General features: G+C 38.6%; 1 protein-coding gene across 6 annotated transcripts in view; it reads left to right on the plus strand.

Annotated features, from left to right (window-relative positions):
* Positions 1 to 27,375, plus strand: part of CHID1 (chitinase domain containing 1) — a 132,634-nt gene that overhangs the window by 1,967 nt on the left and 103,292 nt on the right. For all 6 annotated transcript variants that reach the window (XR_010651445.2, XM_065839647.2, XM_071809019.1 and 3 more), the window contains exons 2-8: positions 1,553 to 1,718; positions 3,144 to 3,293; positions 4,156 to 4,288; positions 5,992 to 6,036; positions 7,556 to 7,662; positions 9,029 to 9,090; positions 17,676 to 17,768. Coding sequence is in view for 5 of the 6 variants with exons in the window: in XM_065839647.2 (XP_065695719.1) it covers positions 1,593 to 1,718; positions 3,144 to 3,293; positions 4,156 to 4,288; positions 5,992 to 6,036; positions 7,556 to 7,662; positions 9,029 to 9,090; positions 17,676 to 17,768 (716 nt within the window). In the remaining variant the exon portion in view is untranslated. The remainder of the gene's footprint in view (positions 1 to 1,552; positions 1,719 to 3,143; positions 3,294 to 4,155; positions 4,289 to 5,991; positions 6,037 to 7,555; positions 7,663 to 9,028; positions 9,091 to 17,675; positions 17,769 to 27,375) is intronic.

Raw genomic sequence — 27,375 nt, forward strand, 5'->3', positions numbered from 1 at the left:
TTCTGCTTTTATTTTGCAGTCTTTATAAGAACTGACTAAAGCCTTCAAATAATTTTGTTCATGAGGGTTTTTATGCTTTTTGTTATTTGGTGCTAGTTGTTTTTTTCCGAGCACTTCTGCTTCCGTAATCTTTCTGCTTTGTTCCCTAATCACATACTTCTCTCTGTTTTCCTGCAGTAAATATCTGCTATTTCAAACCTCACAGCCAGCCACATCCAAATATGCTTAAGTTTATTAGGTTCTTGACCTAGTCTCTGCATTACCACTGATGGCGTCAAGTAACTGCTGTTTCATTGAGTAAACTTCCATTTAACATTTCACAGTCTTTCTGCCACAGTATTACTCCCACAGTACTTTAGAGTTCTCAGTCTGCTTTTGTGGCATCCTTTGCCTGATGATTTGTACAGAAGCAAAACACTAAAACTTTGAGCAGCACTTGTTACCAGTGACAGCTGAACAGCAAGCCTTGTAAATATGACTTGAGGAAATGAACTTGTAAATCTTTAAAGCCGGTGATAGAAATGTTAATTCTTCAGAGTAATACAGGAAACATGAATATTTTTTAAGTTTGATAGAACTTCAGAAAACTCTGGGAAAGGTAACCTTTTTTTTTTTCCTTCTCCATTAGGATCTCGTAATTATGAGAAGCAGCCTGAATGCAGATCTAGAGCCACTAGTTTATTATAGATGAAAGCTAGTCCAAGTTTGATAATTAGGAGTTCCAGAATTAGTAAAAGGTTGTTTTTCTTCATTCTGGTATTTTATCTCCTTTAACCATGGTTCCCCTAATGCTAAATATTTTTTCACTGTTTTCTTCTTATCCGCTTCTGGGAATTAGGCTGGAAAACCAATGCAACTCATGAATGGGTAGAGGTTGAAAAACAAGCTCTGGCTGTATTTGAAATTTTTTTGGTAAAATCTTTCCTCTGACAGAACTAAGGTGTGATAGATAAGTAGCACTGAACAGTACTGTTCTCTGTTAATTCTCAATTCTTTTCTCTGGAGCGGGGACAAACTGTCAAAATAATTCTTCTAGACCAAAAGGACTCCTATTTTTTTTTTTTAACTCTGTGTTTATCAGTAACTTGGCAAGGAATCGAAGGCAAAGCTCTTGCCTGTTAAAGGCACATAGCTATAAGCATATAGCTCTAGTTCTTTCTGTCTCTTAATTAATTTGTGGCTTACTGAATGAGTTAGGCAGGAGCAGAAACAAATGGTATCTCTTATTTGCTATAGGAAAGATAAGGTGGTACTGTAATTGTTCTGGGCACTTCAGCTGTTAGCTGTTTTACTTCTTTAGAGCTTCTTTAGGACACTTTAGAAAGTATCCAACCCACATTCTTTGTGATACACCTACTAAAACAAGGGACAAAAAAACATGTTTGAGCCTAGGAATCTCTTAAAATACTCTGCGATTTTGCTGCCAGAGCAAAACCACTATGAATACAGTATTGCCTTAATAAGTCTGATTTTAGAGGGCAGAACATAAGACAATAGCTCAACTTTTCTTAGACAAGAGAACTGAACTAAACTTCTGTTCTTCTGTTCGCAGAGATTTGAACCTGTATGTTTTCAGGGCAGGAGAATTTGACATGGGGAAATCCACCATGAGGCTTCTCTGTACTTCACTTTCTCTTACCATGGTTTGCTGGCTAGCTGAAGGTACCTTGTCAAAAACAGATGCAAAGAAAGGTGCTACAAAAAAAACGGAAGAAAAGGTATGAGAAATAACTGAAATGCTCATCTTATCTAACATGTGCAGTGAGCTAATTGAACTTTGGTGAAGGGTCTCTCTGTCAAAACAATGTTAAAAGCAACCATGCATTTCTGTTGAAGCTTATGCTCATAAATAAGGCTACTTGAAACTGTCCTTTCCTTCAGCTTTTATGAGTGTCACAAACGGTTCACTCCATGACAAATATGATGTAGACTTCTGGAACTTTATCCACTGTGCAGGCCTTCAGAAAGAGGAAGCTTTTGTCCCCTCTCCAATAGCTAGAGGAAACACACTTCCATCCCTTTGGAAAGAGGGGGCAAGGAGCAGTAGTTTGAGTCAAGAGTGCTAGATCATTTCCTGGTGGAAGGAAGGGGCTGTTCTTAGCCTTGCCGATGGGAAACCTGTATCCTGATAAGATCTGAGGAGCCTTCTAACCAGCAATTTCTTTTTAGGCAGAAATGGCTCAGAGTCCTGTCGATTCTGAGCAAGCAGAGCCAACATGCTGAATTCTCTGTTAATTTGCTGAGCATGTTCTTGTTTCCTGCCTGTTTTAGTTCAAAACTGCAAGAAGGCACTGCAATGCAAGAGAAATGGTGTGTGTGGAGAGGGAGTGTATTTACCAATGCATATACCAAGTATATGTACTTAGTGCTGCTAAGCACGTTAAGTAAAAAAGTAGACATGTTCAAAATCATCCCCTTAAATTGTAAGTATAGTTAATCCTTCCTCATGCAGATACATCTGTCATTGTTCTTATTGCTTGCTTGCTCAATGTCTACCAGGAAGAAAATCTACTCTGCAGGTAGTGAGGATAATACAAAGTGTTAAGACAGGGCTTATCCCTGAAGTCCTTACACTGAATCAGTAGACGATTTCTGCGTACTCACCATGCATGCTTTATTAGGTCTTCTCACTCTTTTTCTGTCTGCTAAAATTATTTGTGCTGTTTTAGTTGAAGCAGATCTTCCTTAAAGAAAGATGTTCAGAACCTTGGCCTTGAATAACCACAATGCAGCACACTCAGTTTAAAATATATCCAGTTTAAAACTCATCTTCAAATTCTTGGTTAAGAACTCCTGACCCATTTTTATCATTTTAGGGTTAACATGCTAGAAAGCACTGACTAGAGAGCAGAGCAAAGCACCATCAGCTATGGTGAATGGTGTTCTTTAATCTTACTGCTTATTGATTTTTTTGTTGTTATTGTTGTTTATATGCTTTTTGCCTTGCAAACAAAGTTTACTGATGATGATAAATAATTTCTGAGCACTTTCCTGTTTCAGTTTTTAATCAAACTGCTCTGCATCATTTAAAAGGAGTGCTCAGAGTTTAATTATGTGATGTATTTTTCCCCCCTCTCTTTTTGAAGTCTGTTGCTATTGAAAGCTTCATACAGCTGGTTCTAAAAATTGTTTTCTCCCCCCAGATGCTGCATTCTGATAAAAATGTGCAGGACCGAGGACTGGTAGTTGTGGATCCAAAGGCAAAGGATATTATAGTGGAACACAGAAGTTACTGCTTCAAGAAGATGAAGGAAAGACATTTCTCAGGAGATGTTTTGGGATATGTTACTCCTGTAAGTTAATACAATGAATAAAATTGGTGCTTGGAATAAACATGCAGCAGACTCTGCTAATCTGCAATCTTGCATCTTTGCTTTAAAAGCATTTTTATAATGATGGACCTCCTGGTCAAATACAGTCAAATAGCCAGAGGAATATTAGAGAGCTGGCTTGGGATTCAGGTGGTCTCAAACCCTTGTTCTCCCATCCATCTCTTCGAGGATGTCTAAGTGATACTGTTTTTGTTCTCACTGCTGAAACAGAGATGATAGTATTCTCTTGTCTTTGATGAGCCAGGAGAAGTTGCAGTAAAGTCAGAGCAGGAGGGCTGCTAAGTGTCCTTATACTATGCAGCTACCAACTTGAACTTTCTAAATAAGCAGTAACATTTTTATGCTGCTGTCAAACTGACCTCTTTTGTTATCCAGTCTTACTATTATTCAGAGCATCCTTTCTTGAATAATAAATGTTTCTTCCTTTTGTTTAGAGAATGCTTTTCACTTGTTTCAGTGTTACACTGGTGAAAAAAAGAGAAACAAGTGCCCTGTAAGTTTTCACCTTTCTCAAGTTCTCTAGAACATAAATTCCAAGTCTGTAAAATCAGAACTGTGATGGAATCTGCATGCAAATTCCTGTGGTTTAGGTGAATTTGCACAATTTGAAAACTGCCTTTCATGTAGCTATCAGAGTTTCATGAGCACTTTCTTCTTTAAATAAAAGTAATGTCCCAGAAGGTTTCCTCAAACTGACAAATGGGAGTCTAGCAAATGATTAAGTTTGTGCAAAAGAATTTGTATCACTCGAAAGTAAAGTGAATTGTATATCTTGCTTTTGAGACTCTCACTTTTTTTTTTTTTTTTTTCTTTGTTTTGCAAGTGGAACAACCATGGCTATGACATTGCTAAAATATTTGGAAACAAATTTACACTAATCTCACCAGTCTGGTTACAAGTGAAAAGGAGAGGGAAGGAAAGGTTCCAGTTCACTGGGCTCCACGATGCTGATAAAGGTTGTTACTTCTTTTTTTTTTTTTTTTTTTTTTGGCATGTGCATTGCAAGTAAGATGACTGGTCTTGTTGCAGACTGGGTAGCTTTGGCAATAAATGCATGTGGGCTTTTCTGGCCCTGCCTCATTGTGAAGTACTTGCGTCTGTTAAATTTTTGGGGCAGTTTTCTTCAGAGTGAACTTTTTTCTGTCCCTACCTGCTTCCACATGTGTGCATAGCTTATCTGTTCAAAGAATAAGAAAGACTGGCTCTTCCACCAGGCTGTCTGTCACAGAGTCAGTTTAGGCGGACAGCAGGGTCCAAAAGAAACTTTTATTCGGTAAAGAAGGGGCAGCAGATTAACCGGTGGAAAACAGGGTTTTAGCTCTCCAATAGTGACATAAATACAGGTTCGAGTGTCAGTCGAGGTAATTATTGAGGTGCAGCAAGTATTAACAATGGGGATCCACAGTGTGCATACACGTGGCTCACCGAAAACAATGCCAGAGCCATCCCTGACTCTAGGAAAAGTATACACTTGCCTGGATCTGTCAAGGAATTACTAAAGAAAGTACACATGCTTATATTTAAGTGTCAATGAATTATTTCACTCACCTAGATGTGGAGATGAGGCAAACAGCGTCCCTACCCTGGGAAGACTCTTGGCAGCAGCATTTGACCCGTGCTCTGAGAGGTCCACACAACGGGCGGCAAAACCTCGGCGGGAGAGGTCCCGTTTTTAAAGCCTTGTCAGATCTGACTGTGGGCATTCCAGAAGCTTCTCTGCACCCCCGCTCTGGCTGTGGGGTGCCCTGAAGCTTCTAAGCACACCTACTCTGGCTGTGGGTGCCCAGCAGCTCCTTGGCATCAACGGGTTCTGGGGTCAAACAAAAGAAGCTGTTACCCCCATTGTAAGAAAGGGTGGAGATGTGTCTGCACCTTCCATATCGAAGGGAGAAGTCGGGTGGGAGGGAGAGAGGGGGGCGTGCATCTGCCATACAGTCTACAAAACCTCTCTTAAAACAACAATGGGACAAAGAATTGTGCAGGCAGACATACTCTTTGATGTTTGTACTGTGTAGTTGTTTACCTGTTTTATTTTTTTTTTCCCCTGTCTGCAAAAACTTTTGTTTTGGGAATGGAAGATACATTTAATCTGAAGAGAATTTTTTCATTCACTGCAAAGAAACTGGCAGCAAGTTCGTACTTCGCTAGTATGTTCTTAAATAATGACTAAGTAATTTATGGTTTTGAACTTGATTGAAAAATTTGTCTGTGGAATCTCATTTGAAACAGCTATAATTCTTACCATGTTGCTGTGTACTAACAAATTCATGCTAGTGCAATGACTGCCAAGAGGAGTGGATGGGACACTTGAAAATACCATCAAAAAAAAAAAAAAAAGAAAAAGTAACTACAAAAGTGTTGTTCTGAGTAGGCAGTAAGATAGTTTCCATGATGAGACAGAACTGTTACTAGCAGAAAGGTGTTGGGTAGGGACTATGGTATGTAGTAAATGCTAGTTGTGCTGTGGTGGAGGTGAATAGCTTCAAATCCTGTGCATCAAAAGATGTTTCATCTGTGGTGGTTATGAGCGAGCAGCCTGTGGCAGGAAGACAGGTATGATGGAACTATGCTACATTATTTGAGGAATGCTTGAAGACACGTTATTGTCAACATCATTTATGTGTTAACAGTTGTTCTCTTACTTGATACTGTTTGACAGACTGGATGAAAGATGTCAGAAAGAACTCCAAAACCATCAGAATAGGTGAGCCTCTGTTTTATATTTGTTTGCTTTTTTATCATCTTTAACCGGTAGCAGAACAAAAGAAGGCTTTGTTCCTGATGTATATGGGAGAAAGGGAGGTTACTGTAGCATAGTTGTCTGAAGAGAGAAGTCTGAGAAGAAAAACAACAGCAGTTAACTGCAGATAGTTAAGTAACTGAAGTGTTGATCATGTTGGTGCCCTAATGTTTTGCCTTTAGTTCTTATCTCTGGATAAACGCTGTGTCAGAGGGCCCTTTCCAAGGAGTACTTTGCATATAGCACTACATGCTTACCTGGGAGAGCAGTCTTCAGACTTCTTGTTCAGGGGTTCTGCTTAGTTAAAAAGGAAAAAAAAAATCCAAATGTGAGTCAATCAGATTTTCTTGTATGATTGTAAGAAAGGTCCTCCTTGGGCTTTTCTCCCCTTGAAGCTGGGAACTCAAGGGATGTGCCACAGTGTGTCTCCTTAGTGAAAACGGCAAACATTGCTATAGAGATCATACTGTGCTGCACTTTACACGTTTGTCTATAGAAAGAATCACAGAATGTTAGGGATTGGAAGGCACCTCGAAAGATCATCTAGTCCAATTCCCCTGCCAGAGCAGGAACACCTAGATAAGGTTACACAGAAAGGCGTCTAGGCAGGTCTTGAATGCCTCCAGAGTAGGAGACTCCACAACCTCCCTGGGCAGCCTGTTCCAGTGTTCTGTCACCCTCACTGAGAAGAAGTTTCCTGTGGAACTGTGAAACCTTTTTGGTTCAGAAGGGAGTATGAAATTTGAAATGCATTAAAAAAGTAGAGTACTCGGATATTTTAAATTACTTCAGCTGCCAGATGATAAAGCCTTTGAAATCTCTCTAGACTCTTCTAAAATACTCTTTTACATCCTTGGTAGTTAGAAATGTCTTAGACATAGCTCTGTATAAGTTGTTGGCTTTTCCAATGTGCATGGTCATCAACTGTTCCAACAGCAGTTTTGCTGACTAAAAACAATGTTTTTAATGTTTTCAGTGTGTCATTAGAAAAAGAAATGATGTGAGCTCGAGTGCCCATGTTTTCCGAAATAAAAATTTGTCATAGGGTCTTGAGATGAGTAGAAGAGTGAAGTGTTATAAGGCTGTGTACAAAAGAGTAAATTACAGTCTGAGGTGAACTTTTCTATCTTGTGGTAGAAGAGATGCACAACTTCCAGAAAGATTGCTGTATCATGTTGGTGTCCTTTTAAGACTCTACTTGGGGCCTTAAGTGATAGTTCAGTTAAGATAGTTCAATCAAGTGAAGGAATATTTTTAAAACTTCCTGATCACTGATTAAACATAAAATGAAGAATGTTCTACGGTGTCAATTTATCTGTGCTGCTGAAGTTGGCCAGAGTGAAAAAGCACTTATCTCAGTCATGGGATATGATATTTAGTGGCATCACTGCTTGTACCTGCTGTATTCTTTTTCTGCAGAAATACTCCAGTGTCAATAATAAATTCTTAGTTTTCACTACTGACTGATGACTTTGATTGATAGTGCCTCGAATTTTGTTTGATGGATGGACTTACCAGGACTTTGAGAGTGTTTTTGACAGTGAAGATGAGATAGAAGAGCTTTCCAAGAACATGGTTCTGCTAGCCAAGGTAAAAGTTTTTGCTAATGCTTATAAAATAGTGTGAGATGATATTTGATTCTTTTTGTAATGGGTATTTTCCCATTTCCAGTAGGTGTATATTCTACAAAATAAAAGTCTGCTCAAAACAATAATGAAGTGAGATTCTTAAGAGTGTGTCATAGTATGTATCCAATTCCTATAAATATGAAGTATAGCAACATTTAAGTGCAGTTAACTACAAGTCCAGAGTGGGGCTGTGTACGTCTGATCAACATAACCTTGCATGCTATAAATTGATGAAATCTGTTCCAAATAGCTGACAGGCTGAATGTTACTGAGGCAGTAGTGGATACTTTATAAACTTTTCATAGAGGTTGCCTAGTGAGCAGACTGCTTTCTTTTATATAAATCTATTTTATATAAATCTATTAAGCAAGCGCTAAACTGGTTAGTGTTGTGTTTGATAGGCAGAAAAAGGGTCATGCATGCAAGGAGTGCTGTTTTCTGTGTTACAGGAGTACATTCAGGCTCAGTGTGCTAGTTAGTGAGCCACTTTAAATATCAAGAATAACTCCGGGTATCTGTTACTGTAGAGTTCTGCTTGAGTCTCATAAACCATTTTTTTCAAATGTAAAGAGACTGAGGAGAGGATAAGAGGATTTGCTTTTAAGGAATGGTTGCTTTTTGCTAAGGTTTTCTGGGCAGCCTCTTAGCTAGTGGCTTTAGAGCTATGCATGTGTAGGGCCAGACAAGTTGCACCCAAAAGACATTGAACTTTAGGGGTTGATTCATGGCAGCCTACTTAAAGACTCTAATGTACTCTAGAGGAATATGGATATAAACTGCATAGTTTCTTAAAATTTATAACTGATAGATCAATTTTAGGTCCTTGGTAACAGTTGACCTGTTAAGGAAACAGTGCTCAAGCGCAACAGTATGCTTCATAAATTATCACAAGTGAGATTAATTGTGGAAGATGTTTGGAATCATGCCTATGCCAAGTCAGCATTTACATCTTTAGATGTAAGCTCAAGAGTTTTTTGCCAAGATACATGTGAATGTGTATCAAATGATTTGTTTAACAATCATCTTTCATTAATGGCCGAATTTTCCCATCTGATATCGGTTTATCCTGTAAGAGTAAAAGTAATGGATAACTAATAGAGATTTTGAACTTTTGCTGGTTGGTTAATTTGTGCTTCTCTTGCACTTCTTCATGAAAAGCTGCATTGAAGACAAAGCTGGTAAATGAATACAAAGCATGTTCCATCTGTAATAGCACAAGAAAAACTACAGTGATTGTGTGCTTTGGTACTGTACTATCATCTCTGATACAAGCCTAATGAACAAATATGGTAATTAACTGTATATTGTTATTAATTGCCTTTATTTAGAATGAAAATTTTGATGGTTTTGTAGTTGAAGTTTGGAGTCAGCTGGGAAATCAGAAGCAAACGTGAGTATAAGTCTTCAGGATGCAAGTCCTAAAAATCAACTCTTTTAAAGCATCTTTTTAATTTGTCCATGTTGATTCGAATTTGTCATTATAAATAAATGCACTTCATTCTGGGACAACTGAAGATTGTTCTACTTTGAATGAAGTAGGATAATGTACTTCACTCTACATAAACTCAAAGATTACAGAATAATCTTCATAGTAGATCTAGCAGACCACATTAGCCTTTCATACTACCATTCTGCGAGATGTTACCGTTCTACAAGGGTGCGGAGGGCATCGCAATTGTATTGCTTACTCAGATGTTGACCCTGGCCTTTATTACAACATTGATTGGTTTGGGTTACTGGGCTAAGCTTGAAATTGTGGTATGCTTTCGAAACCACCAAATTTGAGTTGATTAGGAAACCTTCCAAACCTCTATTTAGAGATCTTTTAGGCATACTGAAACTAAAACCAAAATCCCCAACCTGAACCAAATCTAGGGAGAAATTGGTTTCTAGTTCTTGCAAGCACAACTTTGGAGTAGTTGATTCCACGTTTTGGTAGCTCTGCTATGAAGTTTCAGTGAGTCTGAATTGATTGTAGCTGTGAAAAGTAAAGGGCTGTTTCCTGGCATGTTCTAATCTGTTTTCCTTGAACAAAAGTCCCTTGGATGTCTTAAAACCTTTGACAGAGTCAAGACAAGGCAAGCTCAAAACTGCTCTTTTGGGAAGAAATGGTAGAATGCGTGGTGAAATGAATGAGGCATTGCAGCAATCTGATGATTTTGTCTTAGTTGCCTCAGGAAATTCAGGCATCCATTCCCTAAAGCACAGTATTCCTACCAGCAGTCTATTGCCTGAAATGTCTGGGGGAAAATGTTGATAGCTTGAAAGAAAGCTCCACAGAACGTAGACTTCGTTACGGAAGTCTTTCACCTTTTAGAAGTGGTTAGAAGTTATTCTGTTTAGGGCAAATGTTATTGACCGGTGGCATATAATAGTTATTTCTGGAACTGAGTGTGCAATTAGTGGAGTCGTACCTTTTCCCTATAAAATCAACACTTGGGAGCAAGGAATCGAAACTGCAGAGCTTTGTCAGCGGTTCCACCATTTGATCTGGAACGAATAATCCTTAAGGTAGATGTTCTTGCTCATAATTAGGTAATTTGTGAGGTTGTTCCTAAGAGTCTATACTGAGTTCTGAATCTATTGTAATGTCGTAATAAGACAGCCAACATGGTGATCTAAGCAATTAGTAACTGCCAACTGGAAGCTGGATGTAGCAGTCAGTTTATCTACTGTGTTTACTATATTTTAGTAAAATTGATGTTTTTCCTATTAGTTAACTTACATTCATGCAAGACAGACTGTATTACTGCAATGTTAAGAATCACTGAAGACCAGTTTAAGCACACTAGCATCAAGGTGCTGTAGTGCAAATGACACGCATGAAAAAACATTTTTTTTTTAATTAGCTCCAGGGTGAGTTTACTTTTGACATGGTAAAAATGTTACGCTTTGCCAGGTGTAATGCTGGTTCAGAACAGCATTGCTTGTCCCATCATGTGTGGTTACAAACTTTGTGCTATAGGAGGTACTGCTGTGTAGTTGTTCTACCCTTCAGTACAGTGTGTTATTTAGGTGAAGTATAGAAGCACCACTTACATATTCACTGTGTGTTATTGGTAAACATGAGTGGGAAGTATTTTCCATAACTCCAGAGAAGGAAAGTGTTATTCTCATAGAGCAGAATGGTAACTGCCTCCTTTGCTCTGAATCAGTAATGTGATCATATGTGGCCACCTATGAACAAGATTTAAGGATTATCCTAACTAAAAATGTGAAAGATGATGTTTGGCAGAAAAACATAAATAGAAAAGTTAAGAACTGCAGATTTCCCTCCTCTTCAAGACTAGTTTTAAGTGCTTCATTGTAACTATTCTGTGGGTTTTTTTCCTCTTTATTGCCACCCCCCTAGAAATGGTTAGGGTGTTTTAAGTTGCAAAATACTTTGTGTTGAGCTTGCCTCCTCAGAGGCAAGCATTCTGAATAAGGCTAATGTAGACAGCAAACTGAAGCTAGGCTTGTGTGTGGAATAACAGTTGTTTTGTGAGAGTAGAAACATATAATTACAGTAAAAAATTCTCTCCTGATGCTTGTAAATTATGGACCAGTGTCTTCATTTTGAGATTAAGTCGTTTTATCTGTCACTTGCTCTACAACTGGATAGCTTGGGTATCCAGTGCCCATGGGACTTTCCCTATCAATGCTTTTTGCAGTGAACAGGTGCTTTGAACACATGATAAGACAAAATTAAGTGAACGTAGCACCTTAGCAAGCCTGTTTTTTAGTTGCACATTGAGTGCTTACTTTGGGATCTGTTACTTTCCTTTTGACTAGCAGATTTGTTCTTGATAAATGGGTAAGCATAGATGGTCTTTTGCTTCGTTGTCCCTGCCAGAAAAGAACTGAAGCAGCCCCTGACCTCTTTAGCCCACAGAGTGGCAGCATTGTAACATGGTTAATACCTGACCGATCCTGTCAGATTGTGTGTTTTTTGAAAATGACTAACACCAGTAGTAAAGCATGTTCTTAACCTTCCAAGGCTGTGGGTCAGCTGACAGGTGTCAACAGAGATGACCCCTAATACTTCAGAGATGTGAAGTGTTCATAGAACAGCAATTGTGTATGCTCCATATAAAGCATCTGGATTAACTGTTGGGTACACAGAGTAGGCTTTCCTATCTCAGATGCTTCAAGGTCAAACACCTGAAAGTAGCTTACCTGACTTCTGGGTAAAGGACAAAAGGTCATAATGATACTCCTAGGAACAGGTAGTCTGTCTTCAAATTACTTTCAGAGCTGTCTGACAATACAAGGAGACCTGCCTAACTAATGAAATCAACATCCCCTCTTAAAGACAATGTGCAGTGATACTTTTTAGCGAAATGCAGCAATATTTCTTGAGGCAGGTGGGTTTGCAAAAGAATCTGAAAACCTGCAAATTAGTGTCCTAAACTCAGTAATAAATTGGATTATGATTTAAGCACTACTTCATATATCAGAAATCGGGATTAATTGCAGCTAAAGGTCTCTTTTGTAGTGGACCTCAGCTGAGCAAGTGTCCCCATGAGATACCTTTTTTCAATAGCTGAACGTGAATTATTGTTGGATTAAAATGGCATGATGACATCTTCATAACATATGCTCTCCCCCTTGGTTTGATGTTGGGGCTTGAAACACTGAGTTACCTGAAGACTTTGTGGCAATTAAATTTTGTAAATAATCTCCAAATAACCATGTTAGCTCTGTGCAAAACTTCTGTAACCCATTAATCCTGTGACCAACCTCTTTGGGAACCTGTGATCACTAAGCATTTTTAAAATGAGGCAAATATAGACACTTCTCTGTCAATCCTTTGCATGTTTCTAGAAAATCTTGATTTTTTTGGGGTACTCACTTCAACATTAGAAATGAATGAAAATTGTTCCTGCAAGGCCTGTGGAGTTATCTAAAAAGAGTCTTTGGTTTCTTGTTTATCCTGGCTGGCATTACAGATGAGGTGATATGCTTCTTGGAAATTATGTTGCTGTCATCCACTAAGACGCGAAATTCTGTGGTTTCAGGCTCACCATTTATCTTCTGTTTTACATCTTCTTAAGCAGAACTCACTTAATCTGGTTTTGTCTGTTTTCAAGAACAAAAAAATGTTCTGATCTGGTTTGGGGTTAGAATTGCTCTATAATTCTCAACAGACTTTAGTCTTAAATGATATCAATCCTTTGTGCTGTTTTCTTTTGCATACTCATTTAAATGTTGATTTTACCAGGAGTTTATGTGCCTAAGTATAGCTACCTAGTTTCATATTAGATAGCCTGACTGTTAATGTGGAGTCCTAGATGCCTTAAAGTCTTACACAGCAATCCCATATGCATGCTTTGTATACCTTTGGGTGTATAAAATGACATTAGGTTCCTGTATTTAGGTGTCAAAATACTACCTGTTCTATCTGAAGAACCTGAATTGTCTTGATTTATGTGTGTGTGGACCTAAGTTTCAGGGTCTTTAAATTGACCAATTCAGGCTCCTGTAGACATCTAATACAGATACTTTGAAGTACCCTCTATAGTACTGATACCTCCTACTTTCCTGTGATTTCTGGGAATTGAATTATAGATATACAAATCACAGTGAGGTCAAATTTAATGTGAGATGAAAAACTGCATCTAACTGGTGCTGCTTCCTCTCATGCTGGCAATCACTGCACAGAGAAAAAGTATTCAGCTTCCCATCTTTTATTCTAACACACAGAAAATTAGTCTCCTAACAAAAACCAAAATCAGCCAAGGTATCCTATGTGGATGATACCTCAATTGTAATGATCCACTACTTCTTATAGCTTAAACCTGCTTTGTAATTAAATCACCGTCTTTCAGATAGAACTTTCTTGACTGATTTTGGATAAAATATTCCAGGTTATTCATCCTGTGGCATTTATCAGTGTACATGGCAGAAATACTGAGATAACTGAGCAAGCAAAATTGTCCTGCTTATTTAGTTAACTGCTAGACAGAATGATGCCTCACTTGCTAATCTCAATTGTGGGTTTATTGTTGTGGGTTTTTTTCCCCAGGCACTTGGGTAATGATGTGAAAAAGGCATGAGTCTCGTAAGAATCTCACAGCATATATAAAAGTGCACACATTATTCTGATCAGTCTAGCATTAGCTGATAGATGGCACTGCCATCACACAGAATCGTTCTAAAAAACACGATTTTTTTTCTTTTGGTATCATGCAGAAGATGACCTTCAGACATCTTATTAATGTTGGTAGGAGTATAGGAGCAAAAAGCTCTTCTGGCAGTTCTATCCTTCATGTTAGTCCCTGAAAAATTAATCTATTAATCAAAGATTTGCCGTAATTCACTCCAGTTTCTTGGTATTAACTAGGCAATGAAATGGCACAAAAGGGCAATTTCTTCTTGAAGTAGACAGCTTTATTCTGTCCAATTTTCTTGACAAGGCATAAATTTTAGGGAGTACTGACTACCAACTTGTGCAAAAAGTAGCTGAAGTTTGAAAGTTGCAGAGTTCTAAAGGGTCATGTAACTGAAGGGAGGGATGTAACAGCCTTATGTGTCTTCTGCAAGGCTTTTCAAATATACCTACAGCCCACTCTTGTGCACTGAAGTAAACTGTACTGCAAGGTATCCCAAACGCAGTAGACCAATGCCAGGAAAAGGCAGTTTTCCCTCAAACTTTGGGTGATGAAAATTTGGAGGTCTGCATACTTTCTGGGGGACAAGATACTTTGAAATCATGAACTCTTGGAAAATTGACCTAACAAATGGTAGTGATAACAGAAGGCCTGAAATAGTAGGAATGAAGTAGACCTTAATTAGCTCAAGATAAAGTCTTAAAGCTGCCAGTGTTTTAGTAACTACTCAGAAGTTAAATTTGACAGTGATGAAGTCTTCGGTAAATATTTAATGAAAGCTTTTTAGGAAGACTGATTCTATTCCTATTTTCCTGTACCTCATTAAAATGTTTTAAATGTCAGTAGCTTTTATTTCAAAATTACCTGTGGTAATATGGGAGACTATTGTGTTTAAAACACTAGAAAGCACTGTTGGGACACAGTAAAGTTTTAATTTATGGCACACAATAAAGGAACATTCTGCTATTGCTGTTTGGGGGAGAGGGGAAGAGTGCACTTTGATTTACATAATCTGTCTTGGCTGACAAATGGAAGTGAGCCTAAATTAATTATTTAACCATTAGTCCTGTCTGATTTCCTACAAAGTTTTCAGGGCCCAGAAACCTGGCTTGACCTGTTAGTGAGGAGATATTTACCTGGGTTACTTAAGCAAGAATCTGCATTTGTCCAGCTACCCCTTTTCTTCCTGACTTACTCCAAGTTGAAGCTGATTATTTTTTGGCCAGAGCTATACTGCTTGGATTTGGTGGCAGGAGGAGAGGAAATCACTGTTTTAATGAGGTGTGGTTTTAGTTAGGGTCCTGTCTGCTAGCTACAAAATGAAAATTATAATCTAAACTGCATTCCTGCCCCTATATCAGGCCACAAATCTGTCCTTCATTTACAGATGTAGATTGTGGTTCTGTGCTGTATGCCCTTCTAGTTTTAAAATATGGCTGCTTTTGTTTTTTCACTGTTTTTGTGGGTGTGTCACTCCTTTTGTGAAAACATTTTTACCCATGCTGGCAAACCACAAGTATCTGAGATTGTGAGTAAAGGGGAAACCTTGAATTTAATACTCACTTTATTTTTCTTTTTTTTTTTTTTCTCTGCATCTGGTTCAAAATAGTCCCAACTGGTTTTCTTCTTATGCTTCAAAGCATTGCTATCTGGATAGCAGCATTTTAGGAACTGGGATAGGTTTGTGAAGATGTGGAGTGGGAGTGAGGGTGTTAGAGCCTTGCTTCTAAATGAAGATTATATTGTCTAGCTCTGCACCTATGCTGGGTTCTCTTGGCCTGTTCTGCACCTCTTTCTATCCCTTCACCTTATAAATAATTAAATTTAAAAGTCAGCAAATGTTTTGAATGGTGTAGAGATCTCAAAGTTCCTACAACTAACCAAGGCAGCCAAGCAGTGAATAGAGATTCCTGCTGATGAACAGTGTAGAATAATCTCAATGCCAGAGGAATTGATTCTTTGGTCAAATTTTTCTTGTATGTAGCATCTCTGACATCTCATAAAAGGGTGCACTCATACTGAAGTTTGGGCGTAATTAGTCAAAAAGGTCACTTAGCTGTGAGACACAAATCAGTGGGAAAGAGGGCTTAGCTAGATTTAATATTGATTATAGTTTCTGATAAGATTATGTCATGTGGGTGCTGTGATATGTATGTTGGAGTCAATAAATGTCTGTTTAGTTTAATGTTGTAGTTTTGAATGAGTTCCTATGGAAAAGGGTTGTTATTTGCTGTAGTTGATTTGTCTGAATAGTGACGTACTTCATGTGGAATGCATATTATAAGAAAATGGGAGGGAAAGCTGTTACTTTCCCAGAGCAAGAATGGTAGAAGTACCTGTTGTAAATAAACCAAAAGCTGATTCCTGTAATCTCATGTCTCTCCCTGAAAGATAAATACAGGTGTCAGTGTGACAGTTCGTTGTCAAGAGCTGTTCAGCACAGCCAGCTCTCAAATTGCAAGCACAAAATACTGATAGTATTGGGAAAGTGATGAAACTTGCTCTGTTTGTTTACCAGGATTTTGAGAGTAATGGCTTTTGTAGGGTCCTTAAGAAGTTTTCATCAGGCATCAAACCATTTCAGGGAAAATTAAAATACTTGGTTACCTTTGGGTAGTGTCTACATTTGCAAGTCAAGCATCTTTACTGTGATGGATAATTATTTTGGAAGATCAATGATTTCAGAAGAATATCTCTAGAATGATACTGCCTTGAAAGGCCTGACAGTAGCAGAAGTTGTTTCTGAGACTTCAGGTCTAGTCCAGTTTAAGTGGAATAAACAACTTGGGTGTCACTTATGTATGTCCTGCCTTTCCTGCTTTAGCACTCTTAGCCTACTGGAATGGGTTGTGTAGGTGCTTTCTACTCAGCTCAGGTTTAAGCATAGTTCTGCACAGATACAGAAGTAGTATCATCTGTCAGACTGCTTTTGTGGATCTACCCTACTAGAGGGTAAATACGCAAGTTGGCTATGTTCTGAAAAATCAAATGACTTAAGGAAGGCATGCCGAAGGGCCATATTTATAGTGCAAATTGAAGGTAATATCAGTCCTCTTAAGATAACAATAGCCATTAAACTTTCTTGTTTCTGCAATTTGCCTCTGAAGGATTTTCTATTAATGTCACCCTCCAAATCAGGAAGACTGAAAACAGCTTACATGAGAATTTTTGAGTTTATTTTCCTATCAAAATGTTTAGAACATGGATATCAATATCAGCTTTTGTGAAAGCCTTTAAATGATACATATGGAAGACTATATTTACAGATATGGCACTGTCAAACATTTATTTTGTAGCTATAGAGTAATGTATTGAGAAATGAAAGGATTATTTGTACAGAAAAAAAAACAGCAGCAGAAATGTTTCTAAATACAGGCCTCAGAAATATCCTTTGAAGATTGCATGTCTTGGTGTAAAAGCATCTTTACAAATTCTCAGATCTCATGTGTAGTAATATAGTGGCAACTTGAATCCATTTAACAACTGCTTGTTTCACAACAGTGTTTGGTTCTTCTATTGATTTAATTCTTTTTACTGAATATGACCTCAAGTGGTGACCTACTCTGATAAGGTGTGCTGGTTTTACATGCTAACAATGCATTGTTAGATTAGAATTAAACTAGGAAATATTTTAGCCCCAAGGTGATGACCCTTTCCAATAAGACTATCATCAACAGTTCAGTGTTCTTAGTCTTGAAAGAGGGTAAGCCTCTGATCAGTCTTCCTAATTTTTTCTGCTATGGTCATTCACTTCAAACTGTGTTTGGCTTTCTTGCCAGCTGCATCTTTTCAGTTATTTCTACTGCTTCTTGTTAAGTTGCGCTTGACAATATATAGCACCAGTCTTACTACCTTTCTCTCTAACAATATATTTATATTTCAGGGAGTTGATTCACTTGCTCATTCACCTTTCTGAAGCTCTGCATGAAGCACAACTCAAACTCATACTGGTCATCCCTCCTGCAATTGCAGCAGGGTAAGTATTCCTATTTTGAAGGCAGGTTCAGGATGATAAATACTTTCTTGTCTGATATACAATAAATTCAAAGCTTTGTTTATAGCCATGCAGCTTAAATGAATAAGAAATTATTTGAATTTTGTAGTCCTATCTTCATGCATGTTGCACTGAATAATCTTAGTAATTGTGCATTCATATATACGTCATAACTTTTTGCAGAGGGACCTTCTATTGTGGTGTTAACCCAAAATGTCTGGTAAGAACTTCCAGAAGAACAAGAGCAGAAACAGTTGTGGAGCTTAATGTTGTTGCCAAGGAGTGAAAAGAGTTTCATACAGGTAGCATATAAAAGAACATTTTAAGCCTCTGGGCACAATTTCAGCTATGATAGATAAGTTATTCTTTAAGTAAGAATACAGGAAGGAATTATATCCATAGTAGGGCTGTGAGGCTTTAAAATTATTTATTTTGATTTCCTGTGTACAGAAAGTGCATTTAGTGAGAGGATAATATTTAGAATTCTTAATGATTCTATTTATTTGTGCAATGATTTGAATCTGACAGATATAGCAGTTTATGTGCTCTTCTGGCTCAGCAGCAGTAAGCAGTTCTTATCTTTCAGTGTTCATAGCAGGGAGATATTTACTTCCTAAGATTGTATTTGTTGAAAAAACAAAACCTATGTGGAAAATGTGAATGTAATTTTATTTGAATCCTCTTGAAGTTTTTACGTTTTTAGAAAAAGAGTTTACATTGTCTTTAAGTGATGCATAGTAAAACTGAAAAATCACAGTTTTACTATATCTCTAGTCTCTTTCTGGAAAGAAGATCACGCTCCAGTATTTCAGGGAGATTGTGTCTAGTCCTTCATGGTTTTGTATGATCAATCAGTGATTACATCCATGTGAGAATGAGCAGACAGTACTGAAATAAGCATAGAAGATGATTCGCAATACCAGCAGAGCAACGTGACTTCATTATTGTATTTTCAGATGGAAATGTGGGCTATGCCAATGCTATTCAGCTTTATTAGCAAGAGTTTTACCAGTATCCATCTGCCATTTGGTAACATTTGTTCGCATTTATGTGCCCTTCCTGGTCAAAATATGCTTGGTATCCTTGCATCGTGAACGTAGCTCTCTGTTGTGCTACCTTGTGGAAAAGGGTGTATGGTTACTATCGTGCTACATGGATACAAGGAATGCATCATGCCTTTCAGAGAATTGTGGTAATAAGGGTTATCTTATCCTTAAATTTTCTGAAAGGTAATGAATGTCCCTGTTACACTGTGGATAGACCAAATTTTAGTTATGTATATATCATGGATGATGGCAGACTGAGAAGCCACAGATCCCTATTTTTACGAGGTTTAGTGGGGACTATTGTTCTATGGGACTTCAGAATAATGAAGCATAACTTGTAGAGGATTACATACATGAAACAGTCTTCATAAAGTAATTGACTGTGTTGCAGTGGGTTCTGCTAACTGCAGAATAGGTAACAGATGTCACATGTGCTAATCCCATGTTGTACTTATTCCTTATCCCTGAATTTTACCTAATGGAATAGGTACCTCCTTCTGGTTATGCAGATGTATTTGGTTTACTGGGCTTGACTTGCTGATAATCATAATGGGGAACTCATTAATTATTTGCATAGTTGGCAATGTAGGATTTATTTTTTTCCAAGTGTCCTTTTTCTTTCAAGCTTTTCCACAACCTTATACCTGCACATGAATATTCAGTAATGTAAGTCAGTCTTAAATAGACAGCCATTATTAAGTATTTTTCAGATGAGTTAGTAGACAGCTAGAGAAAAATATTACAATGTCTTATTTTTCTCAGCTTGGGCCATGTAATAGTATGGAGAGGGTCATAACCACCAGGGTTTATGACAGTTTAACAGTACAGTTTCAGGATGGTGTTGTTCAACCTCCTACATTTCTTGTAGACTGTCACAATCTTTCAGTGTGCATTCATTATCAAGGTGCCAAAAAGGATGAGAAAATGGAATGGCTGAGCAGGCTTGTCATTGTCTGTTCTGTGGCTGGACTTTTCCTTGTGATGGTCTCAAGCTGTTGAGTTTTGTGAGGAGGTCCAATAGCACAAGGGGGAAACAAAGTATTTCTGCTGACAGATACCTGTGCAGAGCTTAAATGCTGCCTGCTGAAAAGATTCAGGGACCCTGTAGTAGGTGACTAAAAAGTTGTGTGTGCTGAGATCAGTTAGTGTCTGCACTACAGCTATGATGTTATCTCTTCTGTAGGTTAGTGCCATCCAGACCAATTCCTGCATGTAAGATATGTACTTTTTACCAGATTAAGACTGTAAGCCTAGAACAGTACCTACCTGTAATTTTGTTCTTCAATAGCTGCATGAAATCTGATTGCAGTTTATTTTCTGTAAAACTATGTACTTTGGGGTGTTTTTTGTTGTTTTATATTTTCCTCTATTGCAAGATATAATAGTTTTATAGCCTTAAAATGAAGTAGCTAGTTTAATGCAGAAATCCCTTTGCTTCTATGTGTGGCTGGCTACCAAATTTTGATAGGCAGAGAGGGAGAACCAATGTGTTAAGGGCTGTGGCAAAAGCAAACAAAATAAATTCCATGTAAATTGTTAAAGTAGACAGTCCTGTAAAATAATACCTGTACAGAGCCCTTTACAGGCTGAAGGCCTCTGGCAGCCTCGCTGCATTTTGAGGAGATTTCTTCCTATCACTTGAACCTCTCTGCTACTACCTCAATTCTGGTGGTTTTTGTGTCATGTTTTATAGGAGGCTTTATTTGTAGAACAGTACTAGTTTATAGTGCCTTATGGCATGAGGATCGTAGATTGAAATCTCAGGACAACACTAGACTTATGCTGTTGTTTCTTTTTCTCTAGACATGCAGTGGCTTGTTCCCTTTTCCTCCCTGTGCTCTGAATTTTCAATGGTCTTCCCATGTCTGAAAACACACGCAATAATCTTGAGGCAGTTTGACATGCTGCTACATTCTAAATCTTGTAATGTGTAAAAGGAATGCACTATATAAATGGGGTCAAGAATTTGTTGTTTGTCCACTTATGTTTTAATAGTTTGGTAGTCCAAATTATCTAGTTAATATAGAAAAGAGTCACTAATGTCACAGCTAGAATTGTTATGCAGAGCCTTCCCACTTTCTACCCTATTTCTGTGGTGTTACACTCACCCTTCCACTGTTCCTGTGGGTCCAGAGATTGACACTCATTATTCCTTGAGCAGAATGATGAGTCATCAGCATGGTGAGGTCTTTCTCGGGTGCAATGTGACATTCATGCTGGAGGTTTCATGTCAGCCTTGGGTTTCACTTGAGGCTATTTCACATGTTTTCTTGTCACAATCTTCTTCCTCTTCATCAGCTCTCAGCTGAAGTTTGAAGTTTGTGCAAACTCCTCAGGTTGATCAGACCTTTTCTATATGTTGTATTTGCAGGGCTGGAGGCAGTAGTTGCTTGACCACCACAAAATTACTTGAAAGAATGTTCAGGTCATAATATGCAGAGAATTTTAGAAAGAAGGAAGCTTTTAATCAGCACTGTTTCTCAGGATGAGACATCATATGTGTTGCAGGTAAACAGAGCTATAAGGGCAGGTACATTGTTCCTTACTGTCACGGATGTCTTTGCATGGCTGTTGAGAGCCACTTTTGTGGTGGATAATACTTGAGTCTTAGGAAGCCACTTTTCTCTTTCAAGAGAATGTTGAGAGTCATTCAGATTTAATTTAGAATATGAATACTTAAGAACTTTTTCTGATGCATGGATGGCTGTACTGGTAGAACTTTCTACTATAGGGAAGGTTCCAGAAACTGAACTGCACTTTTGGCTATTGCCTTCTGAAATGCCAGTATGGCTCTCAGTAAACCAAAGTGTTATACACCTTGTTGTATTAACTCATTGTACCACAAAGCAATAGCTGTAATACTTACTGTTTTAAAAAACATACAAATTAAGTCCTTAAAATCTATTTCTGGCTCATGAGAGAACCTTTGCAACATTCACAGGCCATTAATACACTCATCTCTTGCAAATTTCTCTGGAAAATTGTGGACTGGTTTGCTTTTACCTCACATGGATGTTCAGTGGTGATAACAAATACTTTGAGGTTTTTGTGCTTTGGTTAAGTCAAACATAATGAGAAATTACTATGTCTTCTGTCTGTCATTTATTCCAGTAATTCATGCTGCCCTCTTATGATCTACATTTCATCCCAGTTGGTAGTTCTTTTTTTAAAGCAATTTTCTGTTGCTATTAATTGTAGTCTATTACAGATAAAGCAAAGGAGAACACTTTAAAACATTTTTCTAAAATGCTTTATCAGTCACTTCATCACACAGAAGCTTTTTAAAATGCTAATGCATGCTCTGGTAGAATTTAAGTAATTGCTGTAAACAGTGTTCACATTAAAGTGCATTTTCTTCTTATGGTACTAGGGAGAAAGTGCAAAATATTACAGACTTTAAAATTTCCGTTCATCATGTTGCCTATTGACATGACCAGATTCAGTCTCGTAGCCAGAGGGAGCTAGATCTGTTTTCTTTTTATACAGCCACATGGGATCTACAGTCTTTCTCTAACTCCCGAAACAAGAGTTGAAGCCACTGTAAGCCCTCTGGATTCTTAAACACATTTTTGCCTTGACTAGAATTTGCTTGGTATGGCAGCTATATTTCAGGGCTGCTTTGCAGTTGAACACCACATGGGGGTTTGGACCTTGTGTTGTCATTGCCCCTCCTGCTGCTGTCCTGCATATTAACAGGATAGTGGGTTCACAGTTTCAAAACCTTTCTGAACTGGGATTTAGAGACACTCTGTTAGAGCTGGGAAGTGCAACTTTTAATCTGAAATATGTATTGTATGCCTGTCACTAAGTGGCTGTATCTGTAGATGACTAGTGAAATATTCCTGTTTTCTAGCTGTAGGAAATAACACCCATGGTTTATGTGAAAGAATCTGAAAGTCTTACTCCTCTAAACCAGTTGTTTTGTTTCTTCATGCATTCCTAAAGTTTCTGGGTTGATTCATAAGCATTTATTGCCCAGGAGAATGCATTAGATTATTTTCAATTAATATTGTTATATAAGCCACACATCTGTGTCTTCCATGTATGTCTTCCTATTGCATTAGCTAGAAAAAACACTTCAACTTCTTGAGTAAATAGGTAGCTGAAAGTATGATCATCAGTTACAGAGGCATCCTAAAACCTTCAGTGTCCGTGCATACTTTAAAGCTTAGAAGTACGTTGGATTTAATTATATCAAAAAGCAGAGGCCTGAAATTTTCTTTCTGCCTGTGATGATCTGACTGAAATTGAGTTAATTTTCTTTATGCAGTTAGAAAATTTCTCCTTTCTCCTTTCTCCTTTCTCCTTTCTCCTTTCTCCTTTCTCCTTTCTCCTTTCTCCTTTCTCCTTTCTCCTTTCTCCTTTCTCCTTTCTCCTTTCTCCTTTCTCCTTTCTCCTTTCTCCTTTCTCCTTTCTCCTTTCTCCTTTCTCCTTTCTCCTTTCTCCTTTCTCCTTTCTCCTTTCTCCTTTCTCCTTTCTCCTTTCTCCTTTCTCCTTTCTCCTTTCTCCGTCTCACTAACATGGTATTTGGTTTGGATTTAGTATAAGAATAATGAGACAACATGGCTTTATTTTTTCTGGAATAGAGTTAATAATGTTTTTCTTTCAGTGGCTAGCTGTTTTTTGAGTCAGTATGAAAAGAATGTAAGAACTTACTGATATCTTAGCTGTTGTCAGGGAGACCAAGATCCTTAGGTCCTTCTAGGCTCTGTCTGTGGATGCAAGGCAGCTAGGAAGAGGGGCATAGGTAGAACAGACCTTGGCTGACATCCAGGTTGATCAATGAAATATTCCATACCATTAGCATCACACTTTGTCTATAATTGGAGTTCAGGTTTTCTGGCTCACAAGTTCAGTGTCATCCCATTTGTGAGTTTCATTAGTTCATTTAGTTTTGTTCAACCTTTTGCCATTCTGCTGCTTTGCAGCTGGCCTTTGGGCCTTTCTGCCTTTGAGCTTTTTGCTTTCTATGCTATCTCGTGGAAACAGCTCTTTGGGACCAGGGTGCTCTCCTCTCTGGGACTGGCTGTTCAGTGTGACTGGAGTTCCGTGAGGGATTGCACTGAATAAAATTTATTTATTTTTTAAATATATATTTTATCATTTTATTGTTTTATTATTAGTAGTATATTATTATGATTATTTTGTTGCCTTATTAAATGTTTTTTATCTCAGCCCACAAGTTTCTCCTCCCCTTTTGGTTTTCTCTCGCATTTGGGGTGAGTGGGGTGGGTATTGAGCAAGCAGCTCTCATGGTTCTTAGTTGCTAGCCTAGGGTTAGACCACAACACTGCCTTACTTGACTTTTTAGAAAATAGCTGTACTTGAAGATTTTTTATTTATAGAATAACAAGGTTTCAACTGAAAAGTGCTTCCCATTGTGTATTAAGTATCTGGTGCTACCAAATTCTGTGTGTATTGAAACTGACTTTGGGTTTTAACACTTATACATTAAAGCACTTTCAACTGTGTGTCTTATATTCTTTATTTGTTTGAATTACTGTAGACTGTTAATCAAAAATACAGCAAAAGGCATGGAAATAAGTACCATCAGTAATCAAATAATAGTTTAGAGTTCAGCAGCTGGCAAAAGACTGATAAAGGAGACATGAGTTGTGTGTGGAATACCCTAACCAGCTGAGATGCTAGGAGCTGAAACATTGTTCCTTTTGTGTTTTACCCTGATTAAGATTTAAAGGGAGAGCATAGTTAAATGTAAGCAGTTTATTTAAGAATTTGTAATTTAGACTCTTTTGATATGCATTAACATCAAAGCAGTCTGACAGCAAATGCTGTCTGAAAGGAGACACTTTTAAGAAGTAAAAATACTGGTTTGCTTAGAGAAAAACAGCCTGGAAAATGCAGCATTGTGCATGAGATAAGTACACGATGCAGGAAGGAAACATATTGGGTCATCGCGAATTCAGCTTTTGCAAACAAAAACAAAGTGAGACTGATCCGCTGGCTGAAGCTTGCTTTCATAACTAAAGGATCTGGTGAAGCCTTTGGTTTTTGGTTTGCTTGTGAAATGTTCTGGACCAAAATAAAATTTTGCTTGCAAAGCAACTTATTTTTTTAAATCCAGACATTTCATGTATTTCTTTACAGAATTTTTTGTGTGTCTCCTTGCAGCATTGTCAACAGACAGTTGCACTGGAATAATCAAGGAGTGAGAATATGTGTGGAGGTTGATCAAGAGGCAGGAATCTGTCTAGCAAGTTTTGCTGCCATAGAGAATGCATGTAGAGCTTCCATGGTGGCCAGCAAAGATTGAGATAGTATTTCCATCCACCTGATGTCCAGGAATTTCATGATTTTCCTGCAAACATAAGTAATTTGCAACAGGGGAACAGCAGGAGCCAAAGCAATGCTCTGAAAAAGTGTGTGTGTTATACTGTGACTCTCCTTTGGGATTGGGAAACTTGTGCTTGCGTGTGTCTGAAGAGAGGGCTAGGATTGCTGTGTTACGTAAATGAGCAGATGGTTTGCTGAAGACTTCCAGACTGTCTTTCAACAGATTGTCTCAAAATGTTAGAGTGTTACTGCTTTTAACATGCACGGATATGGAGGCATGTATAAATTATATGAGTACCGTTTCCAGAAAGGGCAATGGGTAGCCAGGCATATTCTGCCCATTGGTGATGGTGGGTAACGCCATTCGTGCTGACTAATCCTGGGCTTGATTAAATTCCTGGCTTAAATATGTGCACTTCAGTGATTATTGTTCTGCAGAAATTATAATGGTGAAAGCTGTGTGGATGTCTTTACAGTGATATGACAAGCCTCTTAATAGGATAGCTGTGATGGAGTGAACTACCTTGATGCCTAAATGTGCTGTTAAAAAAAAAAAAAGCCAAATGGGACTTGAAATTTGGTTGCACCTGTTCTCTTAAGTCTGAAGATTACAGGGACTGGCTGGTTAATACACCTGTTTCCTGATGTCCTGAGAAGGAGCAAAGGTGGACAAAAAGCTCTGAGGAGCTGCAAATAGGATGTTGTCTTCACTGGGATTCTGAATCTAATCGTAGTTGCATAACCATGGCCTTTCTGGCATTTGTAGCTTATTACAGACATTAGACATATGGTGTAACTGTGTTAAGGATCAGCTTGATATACACTGAGTCATTAAAAGCTGTTAGTTTTGCTAAACCCAGTGTTAAATAACTGCGTATTTACAGACAAGTTGTTAGTGGTCACTTTTCTTGCACTTTTATTGTCCCCTGAAGTATAATTCTCTACGCAAAGTAGCAATAAAAAATGGCATTGGCTGTGTCACTTCATAGTATAGCACTGCTTTTTACTTGCATTTTGATGCTTAGGATATGCACCTCTAGTGAGGTGCACAGGGGAGTTTCCCAGACTGGGGGAAGCTTTAGGGGGAGCTGAAATTGGCATGTGCTGCAGGCTCCTGGTGGCTCAGAGGCTGATAACACCTTGGTGGGGTCAGGAGCAATGGTGGCTGGGGTTTGACTCCTCAACCCCCTGACTTAGAGAAGCAGCCCATGGGGAATTGTTAGTGATCAGGGTGGGCAAACAGGGTGGTTTGCACAGAAGGGCATGTAAGAAGGGCACTGTAGTTCTGCCATCTTGACCAGGGAAAAATGGTATCCAGAAAGCAGAAAGCCATGGCCTCTGTAAACTCTGCATCCACCACAATGGACACAGCTTTCCAGACAGAGCTCTGGTGGGAACATGCTGCCACCCAGGTGTCAGGCTGCAGGGTGTGCCCTACTTGTATGCCAGTACAGGATGGCAGCAGTGAGCACACCTGTGGGAGATGCACCTAGGTAGAGAAACTCCCTCTGCTTAGTGATAGAGCTCTGAGAGGAGATTGAGTAGGTTGAGGAGTGTCCGAGAGAGAGACAGATTATTGAAATTCCACCCTACCTTCCCTGGGACAGGCCTGTCAGGCAGACAGGGCACATGACATGGAGGACTCCCTGTCCTCTCTCCGCTTTGCTGAATGTGGTGACTGAAGGGATAGAGGGCAGTGGTGACAAGTTCCTGCCCAGTGCAGCAGGCGCATCTCTTCTGTGACTATCCCACCTTCCCATGTGCTCTTGCGTAATAGGTATGAGACTCTGCAAATGGAACCAAACAGTGACGAGGACGAAGGTTAATCTAGGTTGGAAGAGTTCCCAAGGTTAAGTTGACCTACACCCTGCATCAAAACCACTTTCATAAAGAAAAAAAAAAAATGGATCATTGTCATAGGTGATGCCTTCCTAAGGGAAACAGAAGGCACCACTTGGACACTCACAAGTCTATGGAGCCAGATGGGATACACCCAAGGGTGCTGAGGGAGCTGGTGGAGTTGCTCACCAAGCCACTTTTGCATTATTTATCAGCAGTCCTAGCTAACGGGGGAGGTCCCAGTTGACTGGAGGTTAGCATATATGATACTCATCTATAAGAAGGGCTGGAAGGAGTATTTGGAGAATTACAGGCCTGTCAGTCTGACCTTGGTGCCAGGGAGGGTCATGGAGCAGATCATCCTCATTGTCATCATGTGGCATGTACAGGACAACCAGGCAAATGGGCCC

This window comes from Patagioenas fasciata, chromosome 5, assembly GCF_037038585.1.
Source record: "Patagioenas fasciata isolate bPatFas1 chromosome 5, bPatFas1.hap1, whole genome shotgun sequence".
NCBI classification, from domain to species: domain Eukaryota; kingdom Metazoa; phylum Chordata; class Aves; order Columbiformes; family Columbidae; genus Patagioenas; species Patagioenas fasciata.